Source organism: Pneumocystis carinii (genome assembly GCF_001477545.1).
Source record: "Pneumocystis carinii B80 chromosome Unknown supercont1.3, whole genome shotgun sequence".
NCBI classification, from domain to species: domain Eukaryota; kingdom Fungi; phylum Ascomycota; class Pneumocystomycetes; order Pneumocystales; family Pneumocystaceae; genus Pneumocystis; species Pneumocystis carinii.
In genome coordinates, this window is record NW_017264715.1 from 74,078 (window position 1) to 97,780 (window position 23,703).

The following is a 23,703-nucleotide window of genomic DNA, read 5'->3' on the forward strand; positions in this document are numbered from 1 at the left end:
GAATTCGGATATAATTGAGCTTTTGCTTTGAATGTATTTTCATTAATCCAATAATTATTAAGGTTAATATATTTCTAGTTTAAAATTTTAAGTTTTAATAATTTTAAAGATAATTATATTTTGAAAGTTAAAATTTAGAATATATAATAAATCTCTTTATAGATAGTGGGCGAGATATAATATATATTAATTTCAGTTTTTATCAAAAAAAGCAGTTTATGAAGCTTTGAAATTATAATAAATCTTCAAATTCTATTTCGTATGAATTTCATTTTTAAATATCTTTAGGATTCTATAAGACTCTTAACATATTTTTGCACATTTTTTTCATTGATAGGTGGTTTTCCTTCATGTAAAAACCTTCTAAGCATTTTTGAAGCTATTTCATCTAAGGATTTAACTTTTTTTATATTTAATGGTTTTTCTTTTAAAACATTTATTTCATAACTGATCTTTTTATTGGTATTCCAGAATGAAGATGGTTGTTTTAAAAGAGATATGCAACACTAATATGAAATTAAATTATATGAAATAATAATTAGAATTTCTACTTCTTTTAATCCGCAAAATCCTTGCAAAAAATTTTCGCAGAGTTCTATAGATCTAAGATATTCTTTGGTAGCTGCATGAAGTAAATCAGGTTTGGTAAATGATTGTATATACAGAACTAATGCACAACGAGCATGAATTAAATGCGAAGATGGTTGTAATAGTAATAGTTCCCAATAACAAAAAAGTGCTTTTTTGTACCTATTACAATTATATAATGGTTATTAATTAGTTTAAATCAGTGTTTACAAATGAAATGAAAAATAAATATCAGCTAGTTCTGCCCAAGCTTCTGCATCTAAATACCATATGTCTAAGAACTTTACTAATTCATTTACAGCTTCCTCTGTTTTCCCTAATGAACGAAGTAAAGCTATTCGTCGTTTTAAAATAGGCTGTATATAATAATTTAGTAAATGATAAACAAATAACATTGACTTACAATATTTGATTCATCTGTTGAAAGTATATCATTATAACATTTAAGCGCTTCTGAAGTATTCCCTATAGCTTCCAAATATAACCCTTTTAGGACAATGACAGATGTAGATGTAGGGAATTTTTTTAAAAGCTCTGTAAGACATTGCTATATCAATTAGATAGTTTCTATGAAATATTTTGAATATTAGAACATTGGCTAATTCATCATCCCCAATTTCTAAAGCAGCAAGAAAAGTTTGCTCGTATATTTCCCAAACTAATTGTTAAAAGGTTATTAATTTGTAATGAGCGTAATTTACTTTCATCCCGAAATAAGTTAGGATTATTCAATTGTATTATAGGTTTTGAAAGTTTTAAAACGTTTTCTGGGCATGAAGAATTCGTCATGCGCAATTTTCTTAAAGCTTCTATATTTTTATGCATTTTAAAAATATGAAATTTTAAAATATAATTCAGAAATATCGTTTTGAATCTTCAGAAGAAAATGTTTTATAGTATATTTTTAAAGAAATATGATCTTAGTTTTTGTATTTATTAAATACTAAAGAGATATTATTTTGTAAATCTTAACGCATTTGAAAAGATATGTAATAAGATATTTTTTAGATTTTAATTAATTTTTGTAAATAATGTAAATTTAGTAAATGCATTTTTATTGAAATTTGTAGAAATTATATTAATATTGTTGTATTTAAATTTAAGGTAGTATGATTATAAATTTTGTTTGATTTTTTTAGTTTTGGGATGTTATTTTCATGTAGATAAATATAAAAATCATGATCAATGGAATAGATATAAAAATAAAAAAAAAAAACATATACTTCATTTATGAAAAAAAAATATAGATAATCTTTTTATTTTTGTTTTTTGTTAGTCTTACATTTTAAAAAAACAAGGAAAAAAACTATAAGTTATTTATAGTGAATAAGCTAATTAAAAAATATTAAAAATAGACATTTTTATCTGTTTATATAGTCTTAAAATCTAATGTTATGTGTATTTCATATTGCAATAAATAGTCATATAAAACTATAAAATTTTTTTTATATACTTAAATATTTGTTTTGTTGAATATACGTTTTATAATAAAATATATTTATTAAAATTAATATGTGATTTGAATTATTTTTATTTTAAAAATATATACAATTTTTTTGTAAATTTATGTTTTTTTATTTTGATAAATGATATTTATCTTATAAAATTATTCCATAATTTTTATAAAGCTTATGATTTTATGATTTATATTAAATGAATTTATTAAATAGTAATAATAAAATATATGAAAATAAAAAATGTGAACAATATACAATTTTAGATGAGTATGTATAAATAAGCATATAAAAAAGATTTAATAAAATTCTAAAGATGATAGTTTTTGGTATAATTTAGAAAAAAATATAAACATGTATATTTAATTAAAGAGTTATGAAAAAAATAATTTAATTTATTATTTATATTGAATTTTATTTATTTATGATTTAGTTAGATTTAATATATTATTTTTTAAAATTATTCATTATTTATAAATACATAATTATAAAAGATTTAATATGATTTAGCTAAGGATATTATATTTTAAATATGACGTATTTGTTAACATATATATTAATAAATTTTTATTTGAAATTCTTTTAGATGTAATTTTAGTTTAAAGTTATTAATTATTAACTTGAAGTTATTTTTAAAAAAATCATTTTTGATTTATCATTTTCGATGCTTTTATGATTTCTTTACAATTACTAAATTATTCTTTCCATTTTTATATAATTTTAATTTATTAAATTTTTTTATTCTAATAAAATTTCTGAGTTTTTAGTGCTAAGGTATACAAGTCTTGATGAGGAAATATTAATTTTGATGTCCTTACTATCAAAAGCTACTTTTCTAAAAACTAGGTAAAAAGTCTTATAATAAATTATATTTTACATACTTATTTATTTAGTTTTGTAATTGAAAAAACCATAGAGCCTATTTATACTGGTGGAAGCTTTTCTTTGTCTAATGATGGATATACATTTGCCAGTTCGTTAGGAGAAAATGTTAAAATAACTAATATTGATACAAGAGAAAAGATATGTCTTATAAATGGTGTATGTTTTTAGAATGTATTTATTATTATTATAATGTTTTTATTATTTTTATAGGATTCAGAAATAATTACTTCTTTGGCATTAGTATTAGATGGAACTAGGTTAATAACGGCTTCTAGATCATTGATGCTTCGTCATTATCATATTCCATCGGGAGATCTTATTTATGCTTTAAAGGCTCATGATGCTCCTATTATGGTTATGGAACCTGATGTTACTTCAAGCTTAATAGCTACAGGAGGTGCAGAGGGCTCTGTTAAAGTTTGGAATATAAAAGGAGGATATAATACTCATAGTTTTAAAGGGCATGGTGGTGTTATTTGTGCTATTAAATTTTCTAAAGAGATTAAGAAAAGAAAAGATAGGTGGTTGTTAGCAACTGCTGCTGATGATTATAAAATAAAGATATGGGATTTAGTTAAAAATTGGTAATAGTAATATAATTTAAATGAAAAAAATAATATAAATTAGCTGTCTTTCTACGCTCGATGGCCATTTAAGTCTTATTTGTGGTTTAGATTTTTCATATGATGAGAAAATTCTTGTGAGTGGATCAAGAGATACGATTTTAAATTTTTGGGATCTTAACATATTTAAATTAAAAAAATCTGTATCCTTGTATGAGGTTTGTTATAATTTTAATTAATTATTGATTTCTAAATTAATTTTTAAAGACAATAGAATCCGTTGAATTTCTTCCAAAAGGTCTTTTAATAGATAACAGTCAATTAATAGTAACTGGAGGAAATAAAAATATTATCCATTTTTTGGATTATATTTCTGGATTAGAAGTTAACAAAATATGTGTTTCTGAATTGGAAGACATTACTATTTGTAAAATAGTGTAATTGGATTATTTGTTATATTTTTTTTAATTTTATATAGATATAATAGTGAAAGAAATATTTTACTTTCTATTCTATCAGATCATTCTTTAATAATTCATTCTCTTTCTTCCTTGCAATTTCTTGTACTTCGAAAAATAGCAGGATATCACGATGAAATAATTGATTGTACATATATAGGAAATGATGATTCTCATATTGCTATTGCTTCTAATTCTCCGATTATTAGCATAATAAATTGTGTTAATTTAGACTTTAATTTTTTAAATGGACATAAGGATATTGTCATTTGTCTTGTTGCTAGCAAAAATGGGCAATGGCTTGCATCAGGCTCAAAAGATAATGAAGCAAGGTTATGGAAATTTGATGCAGAATTTAATAGTTTTGTAAATGTTGCTATATTTACCGGGCATACGGATTCTATTGGTTCTATAGCTTTTTCATCTATAAAAAAAGGTACAATGCCTGATTTTTTATTGACTGGATCTCGAGATCAAACTATTAAATTGTGGAATATATTAAATTTAAAAGATTCTATTAGATCTGTGTATACAAGAAAAGCTCACGAGAAGGATATCAATGCATTAGATATATCTTATGATAATAAAATATTTGTTTCTGCATCTCAAGATAAAACATGTAAAGTCTGGGACCTTTATAATGGGGAAGTATTGGGTGTTTTGAAAGGACATAAAAGAGGTGTTTGGACAGTGAAAATTTCTCAATACGAAAAAACAGCGATTACTGGTTCGGCAGATAGATCAATAAAATTATGGAATTTGTCTGATTATTCGTGTTTGAAGGTTTTTTTTTTTTTTTATGATGGACTAAATTAAGTTTAAAGACTTTTGAAGGTCATACGAATTCTGTATTAAAAGTTCTTTTTGTTTCTTATGGGCAACAAATAATAAGTTCGGGAAGTGATGGTTTGATTAAATTATGGACTACTAAAACTAGTGAATGTGTAGCTACTTTGGATAATCATACAGATAGAGTAAGTTTTGCTAATACTTTTTTTCTTTTTGAAAAAAACATAGGTTTGGTCATTGTGTATTTCTTCATCAGAAGATACGATAGTATCAGTAGGTGCTGATTCTGTTATAAATTTTTGGAAAGATATTACGGAAGATGAAAAAAAGAGAATTGATACTGAAAAATCTTCTTTTATAAAAAAGTATATTTTTATATATTTCTTAATTATTATTTAATTGTTAATAGTGAACAACAATTATTTAATTATATTCAGCGTCAGGATTGGAAAAACGCAATTATATTAGCTATGTCATTGAATCAACCATATAGACTTTTGATGTTTTTTAAGGAAATATTAAATAAAAAAACATCTAGCTTTGACAATTCGATCGAAGGAGTTGATATTATAGATCAAATTCTTGAATCATTAAGTTTAGAAGAACTTTCTAATATTATTTGTCGTTTAAGAGATTGGAATACGAATTTTCGTACATCTTATATAGCTCAGAGAATATTGTATATCCTTTTACGAACATATGATGCTTCTTATTTTTTGAAAATTTCTAATATTAAAAAAATTTTAGATGTTATCATACCATATTCTGAGCGTCATTATAAAAGAATTTCTGGTTTAATCGAAACATCATTTTTAATTGATTATACATTAAAAGAAATGGATAATTTCCCTGATTTTTTTAAATTATAATTTTTTTGAATATTTTTTGTAAAAACGTAGAGTATTATTTGTATTTTAAATGTATAATTTTTTGCATATTTTTTATTTGAAAAAAGTTATTTAATTTATTTTTTCAATTTGTTTAATTCTATTTTCAAATGCAGTAATTATAAGAGTAGAAATTCTTGGCATTACTGTCATACTAATTATAGTATATAGAGGATTAGAAAACTTAAAATCCAGGATGAGTGATATTTTTGTTTTTTCTTCTAATTTCTCTGTTGTTTGTATATCCTTTAAAGACCACGTAGCTTGTAATTTTTGAAAAAGTTGATTATTAGAAGCATTTGCCTGTATTAAATTAAAAATTATCTTCTATAATTATATATTATTACTATTATATAATCATGTGAAACATAACTTATTTTGCTGCTAAATATTTCATCATAGTTTTTCCAACCAATTCTTAAATCGGCTGTTTGCGGTAAACCATTTTTATCACGTTTAGTCACTTTTGAAGCTAGGCAATATGGTAAAAAGGCTGAATAGGAATCAATATCTGAAATGACAGAAAATATAAGACTCTTTTTATATCTAAATTTATAATTATTATTAAATATATATTATAATGATAGATTGATTCACGGTAATATACGATATGTTGAAAATCTCTTTGATTTGCTTAATGTTGAATTTAAAAAGTTTCTGCTCCAAATGAATAAATTAAACGAATTTCCTAAGCTTATATTCTTTTGGAATAATAAATGATTTGGGAGTAATACAACCCATGTAAACATCAAATATAAAAATAAATTTTCGATAGTTTTTATCGATATATTAGAATTTTTAATGACACACTAGTTTAAGTGTTAGAATATGTTTATATTTCACGGAATTTATAAAGAACTTATTTTATTTTTTCTTTTATTACAACTGCGTTTTTTTGTTGCGTTAACTTCTAAAACATTTTTTCAGCCAGATGAATATTGGCAATCTCTTGAGCCAGCACATCAATTCGTATACGGATATGGATATCTTACATGGGAATGGCGTGAAGGAATAAGAGATTTTACTCACCCTTTTATATTTTCTATTGTTTATTGGCTTTTAAAACTAACTAAATATGATTCTCCTTATTTAATAATTATTTTTCCAAAATTATTACAGGCTATATTTGCAGCAATTTCTGATTTTTATACTATAAAACTTTCCTTGAAATTACATAATGAAAGGGTATCTTTATGGACATTATTTATTGTTATTACGTCTCCATTTAACGTTTTTTTTGGATATCGTACATTTTCCAACACTTTAGAAACAGTTTTTATAATTTGCGCATTATATTATTGGCCTTTAAATTTTAAAAATTCTCAAAGGAAAGAATTACGTTTTTCTCTTATTTTTACTTCTATTGCATGTGCTTTAAGACCTACAAATATACTAATATTGCTATTTTTATTAGGATGTTTATTTTTTTGCGGTAATTTTAAATTTATTTTTGATGTTTTTATTATAGGGTATGTTTTCAGTTATTTTCAGATATGATTCTTATTTAAAATTAGATCTATTTCTTTTTTATTTCTTTTTTTACTTAATTTTTATTATTATAATAGATGGACGCTTCCTCTTATTAAGTTTTTAAAGTTTAATTTAATTGATGGTTTATCTGTTTATTATGGTTCATCTCCATGGCATTATTATTTATTCCAAGGTTTACCTATACTTTTGTTTTTATATTTACCTTTTGGTTTTCATGGGGCATATCTACATAGAAAAACGATATATTTTTGGCTTATCGTCTTTGTTTTGTTTTGCTATTCGATGATTCAGCATAAAGAAATAAGATTTATATACTTTTTGTCTCCTTTGTTATATATTTTTTCAGCTAAATCGATTTCACATGTTCCAATGTTTATTATAAAGAAAATAGTATTATTAATTTTGATTATTAATGTTATCGTGATATGGTATATTAATCAGGTTCATCAGCGTGGAGTTATAGATGTTATGGGATATATAAGGAATAATTTGGATGTAACTGGGGTTATATTTTTAATGCCATGTCATTCTACTCCATGGCAAAGTTATGTACATAGGCCGGATATACAAATGAGATTTTTAACTTGCGAACCTCTTATAAGGTATTTAACTTAATTTAATATTTTTTCTAAATAATTGGTATAGTTTACATCAAAATAATGTTAGTATAAAATACAGAGATGAAGCTGATCTATTTTATGATAATCCCTATTTGTTTCTTCAAAAGTATTTTGTCTATGAAAATTTTAATTCTACATTACAAAATGGATTTTTTTGGCCTTCTCATTTCGTTTTTTTTGAAAATTTATTAACAATAATTGATAGTCATGTTAGTATATTAGGGTACAAAGAGGTAAGTTTTGACTAATTTAAAAAAATATTTTGGATTTATGTATTGTAAAGTGTGCTAGATTTTTTAATTCTCATTTTATTGATGATTGGAGGCGTAAAGGAGATGTTATAGTATATTGTAAGAAACAAATTTAATATATACTGATTAGAAATGTATCTATAATTATATTTGACGATTTTACAATTATATGTGTTATGATTGGTTTTAATATTATTTGTTATATATTGTTTAGTTAAAATTCAAAATATAATAATAATGTTTATTTAATGTAATCGTATATAAATTGTATAAATTATATAATTGTACGTTAATGGCAATATTTGATTTTTTTTTTTTAAAAAATTTAACTTTTGATATAATTGCTTTAAATTTTAAAAATTTGCTATCGAAATTATATTGAAAATAAAGTAATATATTTTTATATTGTTTTACTTTTTTTCATTATTGGAATAAAAACTAGTTTTATCGATAAAATTTGAAATAAAAATTGTTAATTTCTTTATGCCATAAAATATTTTGAAATAATTAATTTTTTTTTATCTAGATTTATAAGTTTATATATTATAGTTTTATATAGAAAATAAAATAGTAATTTTTAGAAAGTATTATAGCACTTTTTAGATGCTTAAATTATATTTTATTTATAAAAAAATATTTTTATAAATCTATTTTCTTAATACAGTTTAAAAACTGCGACTAAATTTTTTAAAAAATTATTAAAATTTCATGATTTTTTACCCACGGAAACACATTCTTAGATTGAAAAAATTACATCCATTAGTTTTTTCTTTAAAATATATATATACTTTTAATAGAAATAATTTTATTGTACAACTTAGTTATCAACTAAATCGTTATCAACTAAATAGTTATCAACTAAATAGCCTAAGAAAATATAGTATGTCTACAATTCAGGCGGGCAGGAAAGTTCTTCCAACTAATGTTAAGCCAATACATTATTTTGTTTCTTTAAATCCCAATTTAGATGATTTTATTTATGATGGGAGGGTAGAGGTCACATTGCATACTTTAAAGAAGACTGAGAGTATTATTCTTCATTCTGTTGATATTGATATTTTTAATGTACTTCTTGAATATAATGATAAGAGGGATGTATTAACATGATATAAAATAAATGAATATAATATTTTTTTTAGAATTCCTTCTCAGTCTATTACTTATGAAAAAGATGAGCAGACTGCTACTTTTTACTTCACCGAGTCTATTCCCCCTGAAAAAAAAGTCAAGCTTTTTATAAATTTTCGAGGTGAAATTAATAATAAGGTTTGTTTTATAATAATTAGCTAGTTTTTTGATAATAATCATTTTTTAAGATGTGCGGATTTTATCGTTCGTCTTATCAAGACAATAAAACTAGGGAAATTAAATGGCTTGCTTGTACTCAAATGGAAGCTACTGATTGTCGCCGTGCGTTTCCTTGCTGGTATTTTTTTTTTTTGTAATTTTTAATATTTTAATTTTTTATAGGGATGAACCTGCTCTTAAGGCGACTTTTGACATTGAAATTACTGCTGATGTTCGTTATACTATTTTATCAAATATGGATATCCTTAGGGAATCTATTATAGATGATAAAAGGACAGTTTTGTTTAGTCGTACTCCATTAATGTCTACTTATGTTTTATATTGTTTTTTTGATAAAATAATTTATTGACTAATTTAATTAGCTTCTTGCATGGGTAATCGGTGAATTAGACTATATTGAAATGTTTACTTCTGGAATTAATATGCCTAAAATTCCTGTGAGAGTTTACTCTCCATTATCGAATTTGTCACAAGATGGCAGATTTTCTCTGGAACTTGCTGTTAAAACTCTCGATTTTTTTTCAAAAACTTTTGGTATTCCATATTCTTTACCTAAATTGGACATGGTAGCTATTCCTGATTTTTCTGCTGGTGCTATGGAGAATTGGGGAATTGTAACATATCGTGTGGTGGATTTGCTTTTTAATGAAAAAACGGGTAGTGCTGCAACGAAACAAAGGGTAGCCGAAGTTGTACAACATGAACTTGCGCATCAGTGGTTTGGGGATTTAGTTACCATGGATTTTTGGGATGGTGTAAGGATATAATATTGATGTTTTATTTTTTTTACATAATTCAGTTATGGCTTAATGAAGGTTTTGCAACATGGTTTAAATGGTTAATATTTTTTTCTAAGTTCTAATATATAAAGGATGTCGTGGTTTTCTTGTAATACGTTCTATCCTGAATGGAAAGTTTGGCAAACTTATATTACTGTAATTATTTTTTTTTTTTTTTTTTTTTTTGATTTCTTTTAGGGTAGCTTACAGAATGCATTAAGATTTGATGGATTTCGCTCAAGTCATCCTATTCAAGTTCTTGTGAAAAGTGCTGAAGAAATTAATCAAATTTTTGATGGTATAATTTAAAAGAATTAAATAAATTTTTCTTGATAACAAATAGCTATTTCGTATTCGAAAGGGTCATCTGTGATACGTATGTTATCTAAATATCTTGGTGAAGATGTTTTCCTTGCTGGTATTAGGTTTATAAATTAATATAAGTTTTATATTCTAATTAAATATGAATAGACAGTATCTTAAAGATCATTCTTATGGGAATGCCACAACTGATGATTTATGGAAAGCATTAAGTGATGAAAGTGGTAAAGATATTCTTAAATTTATGAAATGTTGGACAGAAAATGTTGGGGTATGTGATTTTCATATAGTCTATTGTTTCTAAAAAAAATCAACAGTATCCTGTTTTAACTGTTTCTGAAAATGATGATACGTTAATAGTACGACAGAACAGGTTTCTTGCATCAGGTGATGTAAGGCCTGAAGATGACACCACTATTTATTGGGTTCCTTTAATGTTTAAAACCATGTCACTAGATGGAAAAATAACTACTGATTCATATTTAATTCTAGATAAAAGAGAATTTCAAATACCTATAAGCAATATAAAGAAAGGTTTTTATAAAATTAATACTGGGCATTCAGGGATTTATAGAACTTTGTATTGCTCAAAACAACTACAAAGATTGGGTTCTATTTCTACAAGTAATCCAGAGTTCTTAACTGTTGAAGATCGAGTCGGTCTTGTTGCTGACACTGGTTCTTTGGCCGAGAGTGGTTATTGTAGAACTAGTGATTTGTTAGCATTGATACTGGGATGGCATAATGAAGATAGTTTTGTGTAAAAGAATATTATCATATTGGTTATTATTAAGATTTCTAGTGTGTGGAATGAGACTATAGTTAGATTAGAAAATTTAGAAGCAGCTTTTATCTTTGAAAGCGAACAAATTAAACATGCCTTAGGATTGTTTAAAAAAGCATTGGTCTCTAATAAAGCTAGAAAACTTGGATGGAATTTTGATGCGAATAGCACTCATATTGAAAGGCAGTTTAAAACATTAATGTTTGGAACAGCTGGTAAAGCTGGTGATGATGAGTATCATATCTTAATCATTTTATTATAATGTTGAATAATTGTTTTTTATAGAATAATTTCTACTGCTAAAGATATGCTGTACCGTTACATGGATGGTGATACAACAGCAATACATTCTGATCTTAGGGCGTATGTTAATTGATATTTACGAATTATATGATTAATAAATTGTTTTAGTCATGTTTTTGGAATTTCTATACAATATGGCTCGGAAAAAGAGGTTTAATTTTTTACATCTACCTATTTCTAGTCTTACTTGCATTAGTGGAATATTGTTTATTCTATATATAAAAATGGTACTTCTAGTGATGAAAGAAATACTGCTTTGAAACAACTTGGTTTAACACGTGTGCCTCATTTAATTTCTCGGACTCTTAATTTGATTATTTCTTCTGAAGTTAAACTTCAAGATATATATATGCCTCTTATTGGGTAAAACATTATTTTTAGTATTAATGTATATTAATGTTTTTTTAGTTTAAAAACTCATTCCGAAGGTATAAAGGCTTTGTGGAAATTTTGTAATGAAAATTGGGATACAATTGATAATTTAGTTCCAAGCACTGTTGGAAGTTTAAAATCAACTGTTGTACAATTAATGGTTTCAGGATTTACATCTATATCTAGTGTACATGAAATTGAATCTTTTTTTAAAGATAAGAAAATTCAGGCGTAAGATTTGTTTGATTTTATCTATTAAGATTAATGAATATATATTATAGGTTTGATAAAGCGCTTTCGCAGTCTTTAGATGCCATTAGAGCTAAAGCATCATGGGTTTCTAGAGATTATGATAATGTAAAAGCTTGGCTTGAAAACAACGGTTATTTGAATACTACATAAAAGTTTAATATTAAATATATAATCTCAGTGTATATTTAATAAATAGTTTTATTCTAGATATAAATATTGAATTTATGCTTTTGTTTAAATTTGTTATTTTTTTAAAATTGTTTATAAATTAATAAAATATAATATAAATATATATTAAGTGACACTCTAATATATAGTATGGTAATGTAAAAATATATAGAATTCTATATAAAATGTTAACTTATAATTGTGCATAATGATTATTTTTAATATTTATATATTTTTTGTTATAAATTAAAAATGATAATAAATTAAAAATATTTATTATTTTAACAAATTTTAAAGATATATATTTTTATGTATTATAACATGTAATAAAAAAATATGAAATTGTCATAATGATTGATTGGATAATAATATATATTTAACTATTTAAAATTTATATTAAATAGTATAATTATAGTAGATATCATTTATTTTATAGGATTATTAATTTAGATAAAAAATATAATATAGATAATATGAGAAAATATGTAATTATCATATATTCTATAATTATCTAAATTTATTTATTTTATTCATATAATTATAAATATAATTTTAAACAAAATATACATATCTAATAATATTAATATATTGTTTTTTCAAACTTTATTTATTTAAACAATAAAAAATAAATGAAATAGTAATTCTTGTTAATTAAATCAATATTATGAATTTAAATATTATATAAAAATATAATTATTACATCACGTTTATAATTAAATATACAAATAATAGTTAGAATATTTATTTATTTATTTTATATGTTTTAATAATATAAATGTTATCAGAAAAATTAAATTACTATATAATAAATATGGTTTTACATATTATAATATTTCGTAATTTATAAAAAACATTATCAAGTTATTTATAATATATACAATATTTTTACGTTATAAATCTACATTAAATGATTATAATTTTTTATAAAAATTATAGAAATTATTTCATATAACTACTATTTTTTAAATTATAATTTTATTTCATTTGCATAAAACGAATAAAATAATATATTTAATAAAATATCTATGTTCATTATTTATACCTTTTTTATTTTTATTAATTAATAACATTTCAGATATTAATATTTAATAATAATATAATTTAATAATAATATAAATAATAATTATTTAATAGCATAATTGTTTTCAAACCTATAATCAATATTAATACCCAATTGCCGTATCCATGTTACGGCATCTAAAGAAACATTATAACACCCATTTAATCCTATATGAACAATTGAAGACAAATGTGTTTTTACTAATTCAATAATACTAGAACCCGAAATATGTAAACAATTGGATAAATCAATATATTTCAATGCTTTTAATTCTCTAGTAATAATTGCTAAAAGTGAATCATCAAGCCACGAATTACCACTCAATGATAACTTATCGATAAATCTAGATGACGATACAACATTAATTATACAATGTCTATCAATCAATGGACAGTAATCCAAAAATAATTCTTTTAAACTAGAACCAGAATAACCTATTAATGTGATTACCGTATCAGAATACAATCTAGGAGAATATGACAAATTTAAAGACTTAAGACATTCAAAATTCAAAGGAGAAGAAAGTGATAAATCTGTTTCAAGTAAATATGAAAGATTTAAATTAAGTAAACATTTAGGCATTAAAGGTATACGAGAAAGCCTAGATCCAGATAGATCCAAAACATTCAATTTATCCAAATGAGAAAACCCATATGAATCTAGTACCAAAATTTCTATCCAATTATTAAGAAAAATTTGTGTAACCTTTGGAATTATTTTTAACATATCATTGATATCAAAAACACGAAGATTATTATTGCAAAAAGAAATATCAACTCGAATTAATTTTATTATTTTAATGCATGTTATTTTTTGACCCCAACGTGGAATAGAATTAACTAAAAGTTTCCTCGCTTCAATTTTTTGAAGACTATCTGGAGCATTAGAGATTACCTGTGCAATAAAAGAAAGCTCAATTTCACAAATAAATACTAATGATAAAAGCGACGAAAATGCTGTAAAAGAACATAAAAACAAATTAGTATCAAAACCTTTAGTTAAAGTCAAATGTGTTAGTTTTTCACAGAATTTAGACATATATGAAATCACTGAATTATTAATAATGCATTTATGATTTAATACTATTTTATGAACAAGATTATGACTCCTTTTAATATTCATTAAAATTATTTTTGATGAAACTGTCTTTTTTGCGAATGAAAAATCTAAATCATAAAATAAATAATCCAAAGATAGAATCATTTGTCTCCATTTTTTTGAAACTCCTAAACATAAACTAATAGTTTTAAAGGATAAATAATAAAATATTTTTAGAATAATTTCCACTGGAAATTTTCGAAAAATATCAATCTGCAGAACCAATGACTTCATTATTAGTCATTATCATACTTTTCCTAAATATTTACCTTATTTTTTTTAATATTTTTCAATGTAGAAAGAAACAGTCTCTGTAATAACTTTCAAAAATGAATAAGTATACTAAAATGAAGTAATAATTACTTTTTTTTTTTTAAAATCATGAGACAAACGCTTCATTCCAAGTTTATATATATATATAGCTTTAATATGTTTATTCATCAATCGCAATATTTTTCCTGCACGCAAGTATCCCTTTAAAACATAAGTAATTATCAAAAAAATAATATTTTTATCATCTACATCTACATTATAAGGATATGAGCGAATCATCATACAAGAATCTTTCAGAGCAGATTCGTATTTTTCTATTTCCTCTAAAACAGGAGCTCTATTATCATGTAAAGTCATTGTTTTATCCCTCCGTAATTTTGTATAAAATTAATATAACACAATTAAATAAAAACGTTTAACTTGAATATATAACTTCAAAGTCTCATAATTTATTCTAACTTCATATATAATTTTATCAATTGAATAGAGATAACATTGATCGTTAGGAAATTTATAAATTACAAAAAAATTATATATATAATTGAAAAATATAATTAATATAGCTTTAAAGATTTTTACAAAAAACACACCAGATATTTATGATTTAATTACATTACGGATTACTAACCTAATTTAATTTATTTTTTTATTCAAAATAACATCAACATTTAAATTTTTTCAACTAATTTTTATATATTATCAGGCTCACTTAAAACAGAATCATCAGCCCATTCTAATATAAGATGTCGTCCTAATAAATGAGTATTTTTCAAAATATTAAAAGCATTTTTCGCATCTCTAGACGTAACATATTCCACAAACGCAAAACCACGAATAGAATTATCAATCTTTTTAGGAACCCGAACAGACTTTAAATGCCCATAAGATCTGCAATGTTAATAAAATATTAAAAAAATCCAAAACATACCCAAATAATTGTCGTATATCTTTTTTAGTAGTTTCAAATGGCAAATTTTTAATTACAATTTTGCATTTATTCTGGCATATCTTATCTTTTATAGAAAAATCATTATTTTTTTCAGATTCTTTAATCTGAAGAACATGTCCATCAAGTACATAGCCTTTCATAACCTGCATGGCCAATAAAGCATGATAACGAGATTTAAATTCAGCAAAACCAAAACCCATACTCAATTTATTACCAGGTCTTTTTGGATCAGTCTTTGTTTTAATAACAGCATTAACAAAACCATCCAACGGTCTAAATGCGTTATTTAAACTATCTAAAGTAGTAGAAAAATTAAGATTTTTTATAAAAAGAACAGTTCTTTCATAATCATTTGCATCATCTTTCTCAATATCAATATCGATATCATAAATTGCTTTTGAATTTTGAAATTTTGCTGTCTGCAAATCTATGGTAGAATCAAATTTTTCTTTAAATATGTTTAATGGAGCTTTTTCAAGATACAAAATAGAATCCTTAAATTTTCTATAAGATAAGTACTTAAAAGCATCACTTGCACCCTTAGTTTCTAAAAATTCAACAATAGCAATAGTTCCAGAGGGAGGCAACAAAATACGACCAAGAGTACCATATTTTCCAAACAATTTAGATAATTCATCTAAAGTTGTACCATATGGAAAATTTTTTACCAATAATACATGTTCATCAAGTTCAAAACCAGAAAAAGATTCTAAATTAACGCCCGATTTTTCAAAATATTTTCTTGTTTCTTGAATAACATATGTTTCAGCTAAAGCTTGTCTAACAGAAGAATTTGAAGAAGTTGGATCTAAAATATCTGTCTTATGAAGTCCAAGCTTATCTGCAACAGAAGATATAACAGCATCAGGCTAATCATATAAGAATGAATCCAAATAAATCATAAATAAAAATAAATTACATTCATATAAAGCGAATTCCATGAAAACCGTTTATTGAGTGCATCTATTTTCCGCTTTTTAGCTCTCTCATTTTTAAAATTTGTTCCATTATAACTTTCAGATCTATTAAATACACGTTTAGCTCGTGCAGGAAGAATATGTATAAGACGACCGTATAAAGCACGTCTATCCATGAGCTCATATGCTTTTAATGCACAAGAAGGATTTTCAAAAAGAATATAAGCAAACCCTTTTGTCACATTCAAAACAGAATCATAAGGAACATGAACCTAATCTTAGCATTAGCTAAACCTTTTAAAAATATGCAAAAAATTAATTCAAAAAAAAATCAGATATAAATACGATCCCTTTAATATTCAACATATAATAACTTATTATTATGTTGTCCCTATCATATTTTTTTCATCATAAACAAATATAATATTTTATTTTAAAATTTTAAAACTTACATCTATAAGTTTTCCAAAATTTTCAAATACAATTCTCAGCTCAGACTCGGAAATATTATATGGCAAATTTCTAACAAAAAGTCTTCCAGATAAAAGAACCTGTTCTTTTAGAGAAAGCATATTATCATTATTCAATTCAGAAACATTTTTTTCATAGCAAAATGAATCTTGATTACACAATTCTTTATCAGAATTACAGTCATCAGACTTCTCATCGTCCAACTCTTTTATCTGTTTTAATTTAGATTTTACCCAATCGTCATCAGTTATAGTTTTAACATGAGATATATCGAATAGTTTTTCAAAATTATGTAAATTAGAACATTCATGCCTCTGTTCTTTGCAATGCAGAAAATTATTAGAAGAATGTATATTATCGTCTTTTGTATCAGAAACAGAGTGCGAATATAATGAATTATTATTAACATCAATTGAATCATCTAAACGATCAAGTTTATTCCTATAAAAAATATTATTTTTTCTAAAAAATCCACCAGAAGAATCTATTTGAACATCTTCTAAAGATAGACTTGGTTTTTTATCATCACGTTTTTGTTCCATTAATTCATTAGATACTAATTTATTATTTTCACTATGGATACAATCTTTAAAAGAAAATTTGTCACTTTTAGATATATTCTTCAACCCAAGATCCACAAAATCAACCTAAAAATATATAAAATCAAACATTAATATATACAAATATATAATATTACTTCTCTTGCATATTCAACACTAATTCTAGATGTATCAATAAAAGTATTATGATAATATTTAATAGAATTTAATGCATCCTCTTCATTTTTATAACCTATAAATCCAAAACCTCTAAATTTTCCATTTTTTGAACGTACAAGTCTAATATCAGTAATATGTTTTCCGCAGTAAGTTGAAAAATGATCCTTGAATCTATCTTCATTTAAATATTTAGGCAAATTCTTAACAATAATCCTTGACATTCTTCAACGTACTCTATTTAGTAGAAAAGAACTATTCACATACAAATGAATATTTTTTTCCAACATTTTAAAATACCGAAAATTACATACACTTAAAATACACGAATAAATCCATTTATTCCTTAACAAAAATGACAGACATTAATGATGATTCTGCAAAGGATCCAGCTGAATGTATATCTATTTCAAGAAATAAAGGTAATATTTAAACAACCTAAATCGTTTTTAACTTAATTTTCAGTTGTTATAAAATCAGTTGATATGGTAATTAAATAAAACATTATAAAATTCTAACCATTGATTCCCAGAACGAAGATATGAAGATAGATGCAATTGACTGTGGTATGTATTTTTTTTCTAAATATTCATATCTTATTTTAAATAGCAATCTTCGCTATAAAAAAATTTAATGTCGAAAAAGTAACATATATCTCTCAAAAAAAGCAATATATCTCACTAAATTTAGGATATAGCGGCATATATGAAAAATGAGGTTATGATAGGTATTTTTAATTTGGAAATGATTTTAATTTTTAAAAGTTCGATAAAAAATTTGGAACAACATGGCACTGTATTGTAGGAAGAAACTTTGGAAGTTATGTCACACATGGTAATCTCTTTAAACATTACATAGTTGTATTTATTGTTAATAGAAACAAAACATTTCATATATTTCTATTTAGGACAAATTGCTTTCCTTCTTTTTAAGTTTATTATTCTTATATGTTATATTTTCTAATTATAAATTTAGATCCGGTTAATCATAAAATGATGCAGATAAATGTTATTTTTCATAGATTTGTATATTATTTTGTTCCTTTTAGAATAAAATATTTTTGAATTGTAAAAAAAATAACTCACGATAAATTAACGGTTAAATTTATATTTTATAAGAAATTATTTAGAAAATATATAGTCAATTTTGAACATTTAAAATCCTAATAAAATACCGACATCATCATTTCATATTACATACTAACCTTTTAACATCAGCAAAAATATATCTTTTATCGATTATTTAACCATTTATTATATCTTCATCAAATGACCATAAAATATAATTCAGAAGAGCCTTATTCATATAACTTTGTATCAGAAGAGATAACTCAGGAAGATCAATGGACAGTAATATCGTCTTTTTTTGACGAAAAAGGACTTGTGTCAACTCAAATAGATTCTTTTGACGAGTTTGTTCAGAATACTATGCAAGAACTTGTCGACGAAGATGCTACTCTTACATTAGATCAACATGCACAACATACGGGGATTGAAGAAGATGTAACTCGTAGATATGAAATTAATTTTGGGCAAATATTTCTTTCAAAACCAAGCATGACTGAAGCAGATGGATCTACTCAGCTGATGTTTCCTCAAGAAGCAAGACTGCGAAACCTTACGTAAAATATTTATTAAAAAAATATTTTTATTTACAACTAAAATAGATATTCATCTCCATTATATGTTGATATAAAAAAAAAAGTTATGATAGCAACAGATCCGAATGTACCATTTGGTTCTGATAAAGAATGGATAATAGAAGAAGACGAGCAACCATCAAAAGTATTTATAGGAAAAATACCAATAATGTTAAGATCAACATTCTGCATTTTAAATGGACTACCAGAATCCGAGCTTTATGAATTAAACGAATGCCCATATGATCAGGTATTTGAACATAGTATTTATAATAAATAATTCTAATATTTATGCTTATTCAGGGTGGATATTTTATTATAAATGGTTCAGAAAAAGTTATTATTGCTCAAGAACGAAGTGCAGCAAATACAGTACAAGTTTTTAAAAAACCAGCACCATCTGCTGTCAGTTATGTGGCTGAAATACGTAGTGCAATTGAAAAAAGTTCAAAACTTATGAGTAATTTTCAAATAAAACTTATGTCAAAAAGTATAGAAAAAGGAGTATGCTTTTAAAAATGCAATTCTATAAATTCCATTAATTTTACATAGGCAGGACAGACTATTAGAGCATGTCTTCCTTACATTAGAAATGATATACCAATTGTAATTGTATTTCGTGCATTAGGAGTAGTACCAGATAGAGACATTATGGAACATATTTGCTATGATCCAAATGATCATCAAATGTTAGAAATGTTAAAGCCATGTATAGAAGAAGCATTTGTTATTCAAGAAAGAGAAGTAGCTTTGGATTTTATTGGAAAAAGAGGGAGTGCAGTTGGAATAAATCGCGAGAAACGTCTTCGTTATGCTCAGGATATTTTACAAAAAGAATTATTACCACATATAACTACTACAGAAGGTTATGAAACGAGAAAAGCTTTTTTTTTAGGATATATGATTCACCGTCTTTTATTATGTGCTCTTGAACGTCGGGATCCTGACGATAGGGATCATTTTGGAAAAAAAAGACTTGATCTTGCTGGTCCGCTTTTGGCAAATCTTTTTAGAATGCTTTTTAAAAAATTAACAAAAGATGTATATAAATACATGCAAAAATGCGTTGAAACAAATAGAGAATTTAACCTAACTCTTGCTGTAAAATCAAATACAATAACACATGGACTAAGATATTCATTAGCGACAGGCAATTGGGGTGATCAAAAAAAAATTATGTCAGCAAGAGTTGGTGTTTCTCAGGTTCTAAATAGATATACATTTGCGTCAACGTTATCTCATCTACGCCGCACAAATACACCAATTGGTAGAGATGGCAAGGTTGCAAAACCTCGTCAACTTCATAATACGCATTGGGGATTAGTTTGTCCAGCAGAAACACCAGAAGGACAAGCATGCGGTCTAGTAAAGAATCTATCGCTTATGTCATATGTATCAGTGGGTAGTGCTTCAGCTCCTATTATTGAATTTTTAGAAGAATGGGGAATGGAAAATCTTGAAGACTACAATCCTAGCGCAACCCCAAATACTACAAAAGTATTTGTTAATGGTGTTTGGCTTGGAGTTCATCGTGATCCCTACCATCTAGTTGAAACTATAAAAAGTCTTAGGCGAAAACTTGATATTAGCGTAGAAGTGAGTGTAGTAAGAGATATACGAGAGAAAGAATTACGTATATTTACAGATGCTGGAAGAGTATGTCGACCTCTTTTCATTGTTGACAATAATCCAGAAAGTAATTCTAGAGGTCAATTAATGTTAAAAAAAGAGCATGTACAAAAAATTATAGATAATAAAAATCGAACAGAGCTTGACAATGAATCAAAATTTGGATGGAGTAGTCTTGTTGCTAATGGTATCGTAGAATATATCGATGCAGAAGAAGAAGAAACCGTTATGATTGCTATGACCCCAGAAGATTTAGAAGCAACACGTCAAATACAAGCAGGATACAAAATTGCAGATGAAATTGATCCCGCACGTCGTGTAAAGCCTTTAGTTAGCCCTAATACATATCTATGGACACATTGTGAAATTCATCCAAGTATGATTCTTGGAATATGTGCGAGTATAATTCCATTTCCAGATCATAATCAGGTTCTATTACTCTTTGTTTCAATGATATGCATTAATTTTTCTAGTCTCCGCGTAACACTTATCAGTCTGCTATGGGAAAACAGGCTATAGGTGTGTTTCTTACTAATTATCAAGTAAGGATGGATACAATGGCAAATATTTTATACTATCCACAGAAACCTCTTGCTACAACGAGATCAATGGAATATCTTCGATTTAGAGAACTTCCTGCAGGCCAAAATGCAATCGTTGCAATTTTATGTTATAGTGGCTATAATCAAGAAGATTCAGTCATTATGAATCAAAGTAGCATTGATAGAGGATTATTTAGAAGTATATTTTATCGAAGTTATATGGATCAAGAAAAAAAAATAGGAATGCAAATTATGGAAGAATTCGAAAAACCAATGCGTAATAACTGCTTAAAATTAAAACACGGTACATATGATAAAATTGAAGACGACGGATTAATAGCACCTGGTACTAGAGTTTCAGGAGATGACATTATAATAGGAAAAACAGCACCTATTCCTCCAAATGCTGAGGAATTAGGTCAAAGGACCAAATTTCATACCAAACGTGATGTTTCTACACCTCTTCGAAGTACAGAAAGTGGAATTATTGATCAAGTGATGGTATCTACTAATGCAGAAGGCCTCAAATTTGTAAAAGTTCGTATGAGATCAACAAGAATTCCTCAAATAGGAGATAAATTTGCATCAAGGCATGGACAAAAGGTTTTTTTTTTATTTTTTATTCTTCATTTATTTAGAATTTTAGGGCACAATAGGTATTACATATCGTCATGAAGATATGCCTTTTACATCAGAAGGAATTGTTCCCGATATTAGTATATTTAAATCCCAATTATATTTATAGTACTAATTCTTTAGTTATAAATCCACATGCTATTCCTAGTCGAATGACAGTGGCACATTTAATAGAATGTTTGTTAAGTAAAGTTTCTGCTCTAAGCGGCTACGAAGGAGATGCAACTCCATTTACGTATGTAATAAGAAATTCATTCATACACTGAATTTTCAAGTGATGTTACAGTTGAAGCTATTTCTAAAATGTTACGTCAACATGGATATCAATCTAGAGGTTTTGAAGTGATGTATAATGGTCATACTGGTCGAAAACTAGTAGCCCAAGTTTTCTTAGGCCGTAAGTTTTTTTAATATTTTTAAACAATTTCTAAAAAATTAGCTACCTATTACCAGAGATTAAAACATATGGTAATTTAAAATATTGAAAAAAAGAGGATAAATGTTTTTAATTTTATAGGTTGATGATAAAATACATGCTAGGGCTAGAGGTCCAGTACAAATTTTAACACGCCAACCGGTAGGAGGAAGATCAAGAGATGGAGGATTACGTTTTGGAGAAATGGAGAGAGTATGTTTTTTATATAGATTATAAACATTTAACATTAATCAGGATTGGTAAAAAATATATTATAAAATAAAAAATTTTGATTTCTTTCAGTATGATAAGTCATGGTGCCTCATCATTTTTAAAAGAAAGGTAATTATTTTTTAATTTAAAAAATCAAAATTTAACAAATTAGACTTTTTGACGCAAGGCATCATAAACATAACGTTATTTAATACTGAATTAATTAATAATAGTGATGCATATCGACTTCACATTTGCGATATTTGTGGTCTTACTGCTATAGCAAATTTGAAAAAAAATCAATTTGAATGTCGCATATGTCATAATAAAACCAATATATCACAAGTATAACTTTTATATTACTAAAATAAGATATTTACTCGTAGTTTAGATACATTTGCCATATTCAGCAAAACTTCTGTATATTTATTTTTTCTTCTTCTTCTACTAATGTTTATTCTAGATTTCAAGAATTAATGTCAATGAACATTGCTCCAAGATTATATACTAATCGAAGCTAAAATCATATATTTAACAAAAAGATATTAACATTAAATCGAAATTATATATATACTTTTTAAATATGCATTAATTTATATTATAGTTTTTATTATATAAATGTAATCTACATATTATCTATATAAATGGTATAGAAATAACCTTAATAACTTAAAATATTTTTAACATGATTTTATTAATTTAGCACTGTTTTTTATTACGTTCTTAAACCTTAAATTGTAACAAAAATCATAAATAAAAATTTAAATATTCAAAATACATAATAATTTCTATTCATTATAACTGTCAAAATACTTTAGGTCGATAAAAATATCTAAAATATTATACAAAAACTATCAAATAAAGATCTAATA

At 25.1% G+C, this 23,703-nt stretch overlaps 9 protein-coding genes across 9 annotated transcripts; 5 read left to right on the forward strand and 4 right to left on the reverse strand.

The window, feature by feature from the left end:
- Positions 1–243: 243 nt before the first annotated feature.
- On the reverse strand, positions 244–1,455 carry T552_00624 (hypothetical protein). Its single transcript, XM_018369235.1, has 6 exons — positions 1,290–1,455; positions 1,182–1,246; positions 992–1,135; positions 799–944; positions 552–750; positions 244–506 (listed from the first exon to the last, which is right to left on the reverse strand). The coding sequence occupies exons 1-6, from the start codon at positions 1,411–1,413 to the stop codon at positions 285–287; spliced, it is 900 nt and encodes a 299-aa protein (XP_018226937.1). The 5' UTR covers positions 1,414–1,455; the 3' UTR covers positions 244–284.
- A 1,349-nt stretch (positions 1,456–2,804) lies between these two features.
- Positions 2,805–5,648, forward strand: T552_00625 (hypothetical protein). The gene is made up of 9 exons (XM_018369236.1): positions 2,805–2,888; positions 2,936–3,083; positions 3,138–3,511; positions 3,555–3,708; positions 3,758–3,927; positions 3,969–4,731; positions 4,773–4,922; positions 4,966–5,102; positions 5,147–5,648. Exons 1-9 carry the CDS (start codon positions 2,851–2,853, stop codon positions 5,604–5,606), a joined length of 2,394 nt encoding a protein of 797 aa, XP_018226938.1. The 5' UTR covers positions 2,805–2,850; the 3' UTR covers positions 5,607–5,648.
- A 2-nt stretch (positions 5,649–5,650) lies between these two features.
- Positions 5,651–6,405, reverse strand: T552_00626 (hypothetical protein). The gene is made up of 3 exons (XM_018369237.1): positions 6,222–6,405; positions 5,972–6,170; positions 5,651–5,927 (listed from the first exon to the last, which is right to left on the reverse strand). Exons 1-3 carry the CDS (start codon positions 6,371–6,373, stop codon positions 5,697–5,699), a joined length of 582 nt encoding a protein of 193 aa, XP_018226939.1. The 5' UTR covers positions 6,374–6,405; the 3' UTR covers positions 5,651–5,696.
- Positions 6,406–6,414: 9 nt separating this feature from the next.
- T552_00627 (hypothetical protein) lies at positions 6,415–8,148 on the forward strand. The gene is made up of 4 exons (XM_018369238.1): positions 6,415–7,093; positions 7,139–7,717; positions 7,761–7,968; positions 8,019–8,148. The coding sequence occupies exons 1-4, from the start codon at positions 6,453–6,455 to the stop codon at positions 8,100–8,102; spliced, it is 1,512 nt and encodes a 503-aa protein (XP_018226940.1). The 5' UTR covers positions 6,415–6,452; the 3' UTR covers positions 8,103–8,148.
- Positions 8,149–8,822: 674 nt separating this feature from the next.
- On the forward strand, positions 8,823–12,299 carry T552_00628 (hypothetical protein). The gene is made up of 16 exons (XM_018369239.1): positions 8,823–9,252; positions 9,303–9,412; positions 9,457–9,607; positions 9,657–10,049; positions 10,094–10,122; positions 10,166–10,229; positions 10,272–10,371; positions 10,417–10,498; positions 10,545–10,665; positions 10,712–11,154; positions 11,197–11,412; positions 11,464–11,541; positions 11,590–11,632; positions 11,678–11,844; positions 11,890–12,084; positions 12,135–12,299. Exons 2-16 carry the CDS (start codon positions 9,303–9,305, stop codon positions 12,253–12,255), a joined length of 2,313 nt encoding a protein of 770 aa, XP_018226941.1. The 5' UTR covers positions 8,823–9,252; the 3' UTR covers positions 12,256–12,299.
- A 1,073-nt stretch (positions 12,300–13,372) lies between these two features.
- On the reverse strand, positions 13,373–15,101 carry T552_00629 (hypothetical protein). Its single transcript, XM_018369240.1, has 4 exons — positions 14,954–15,101; positions 14,795–14,905; positions 14,701–14,751; positions 13,373–14,659 (listed from the first exon to the last, which is right to left on the reverse strand). Exons 1-4 carry the CDS (start codon positions 15,059–15,061, stop codon positions 13,397–13,399), a joined length of 1,533 nt encoding a protein of 510 aa, XP_018226942.1. The 5' UTR covers positions 15,062–15,101; the 3' UTR covers positions 13,373–13,396.
- Positions 15,102–15,353: 252 nt separating this feature from the next.
- T552_00630 (hypothetical protein) lies at positions 15,354–18,037 on the reverse strand. The gene is made up of 5 exons (XM_018369241.1): positions 17,739–18,037; positions 17,023–17,688; positions 16,573–16,842; positions 15,633–16,522; positions 15,354–15,592 (listed from the first exon to the last, which is right to left on the reverse strand). The coding sequence occupies exons 1-5, from the start codon at positions 17,979–17,981 to the stop codon at positions 15,394–15,396; spliced, it is 2,268 nt and encodes a 755-aa protein (XP_018226943.1). The 5' UTR covers positions 17,982–18,037; the 3' UTR covers positions 15,354–15,393.
- Positions 18,038–18,112: 75 nt separating this feature from the next.
- T552_00631 (hypothetical protein) lies at positions 18,113–18,561 on the forward strand (the record flags this gene model as incomplete). Its single annotated transcript, XM_018369242.1, has 5 exons — positions 18,113–18,179; positions 18,223–18,245; positions 18,290–18,323; positions 18,367–18,401; positions 18,448–18,561. 5 exons carry the CDS (start codon positions 18,113–18,115, stop codon positions 18,559–18,561), a joined length of 273 nt encoding a protein of 90 aa, XP_018226944.1.
- A 464-nt stretch (positions 18,562–19,025) lies between these two features.
- On the forward strand, positions 19,026–23,352 carry T552_00632 (DNA-directed RNA polymerase II subunit RPB2; the record flags this gene model as incomplete). The annotated part of the gene is made up of 13 exons (XM_018369243.1): positions 19,026–19,378; positions 19,424–19,646; positions 19,700–19,900; positions 19,949–21,454; positions 21,499–22,170; positions 22,214–22,283; positions 22,327–22,438; positions 22,479–22,600; positions 22,643–22,671; positions 22,721–22,835; positions 23,004–23,176; positions 23,223–23,251; positions 23,295–23,352. The coding sequence occupies 13 exons, from the start codon at positions 19,026–19,028 to the stop codon at positions 23,350–23,352; spliced, it is 3,663 nt and encodes a 1,220-aa protein (XP_018226945.1).
- Positions 23,353–23,703: the final 351 nt, after the last annotated feature.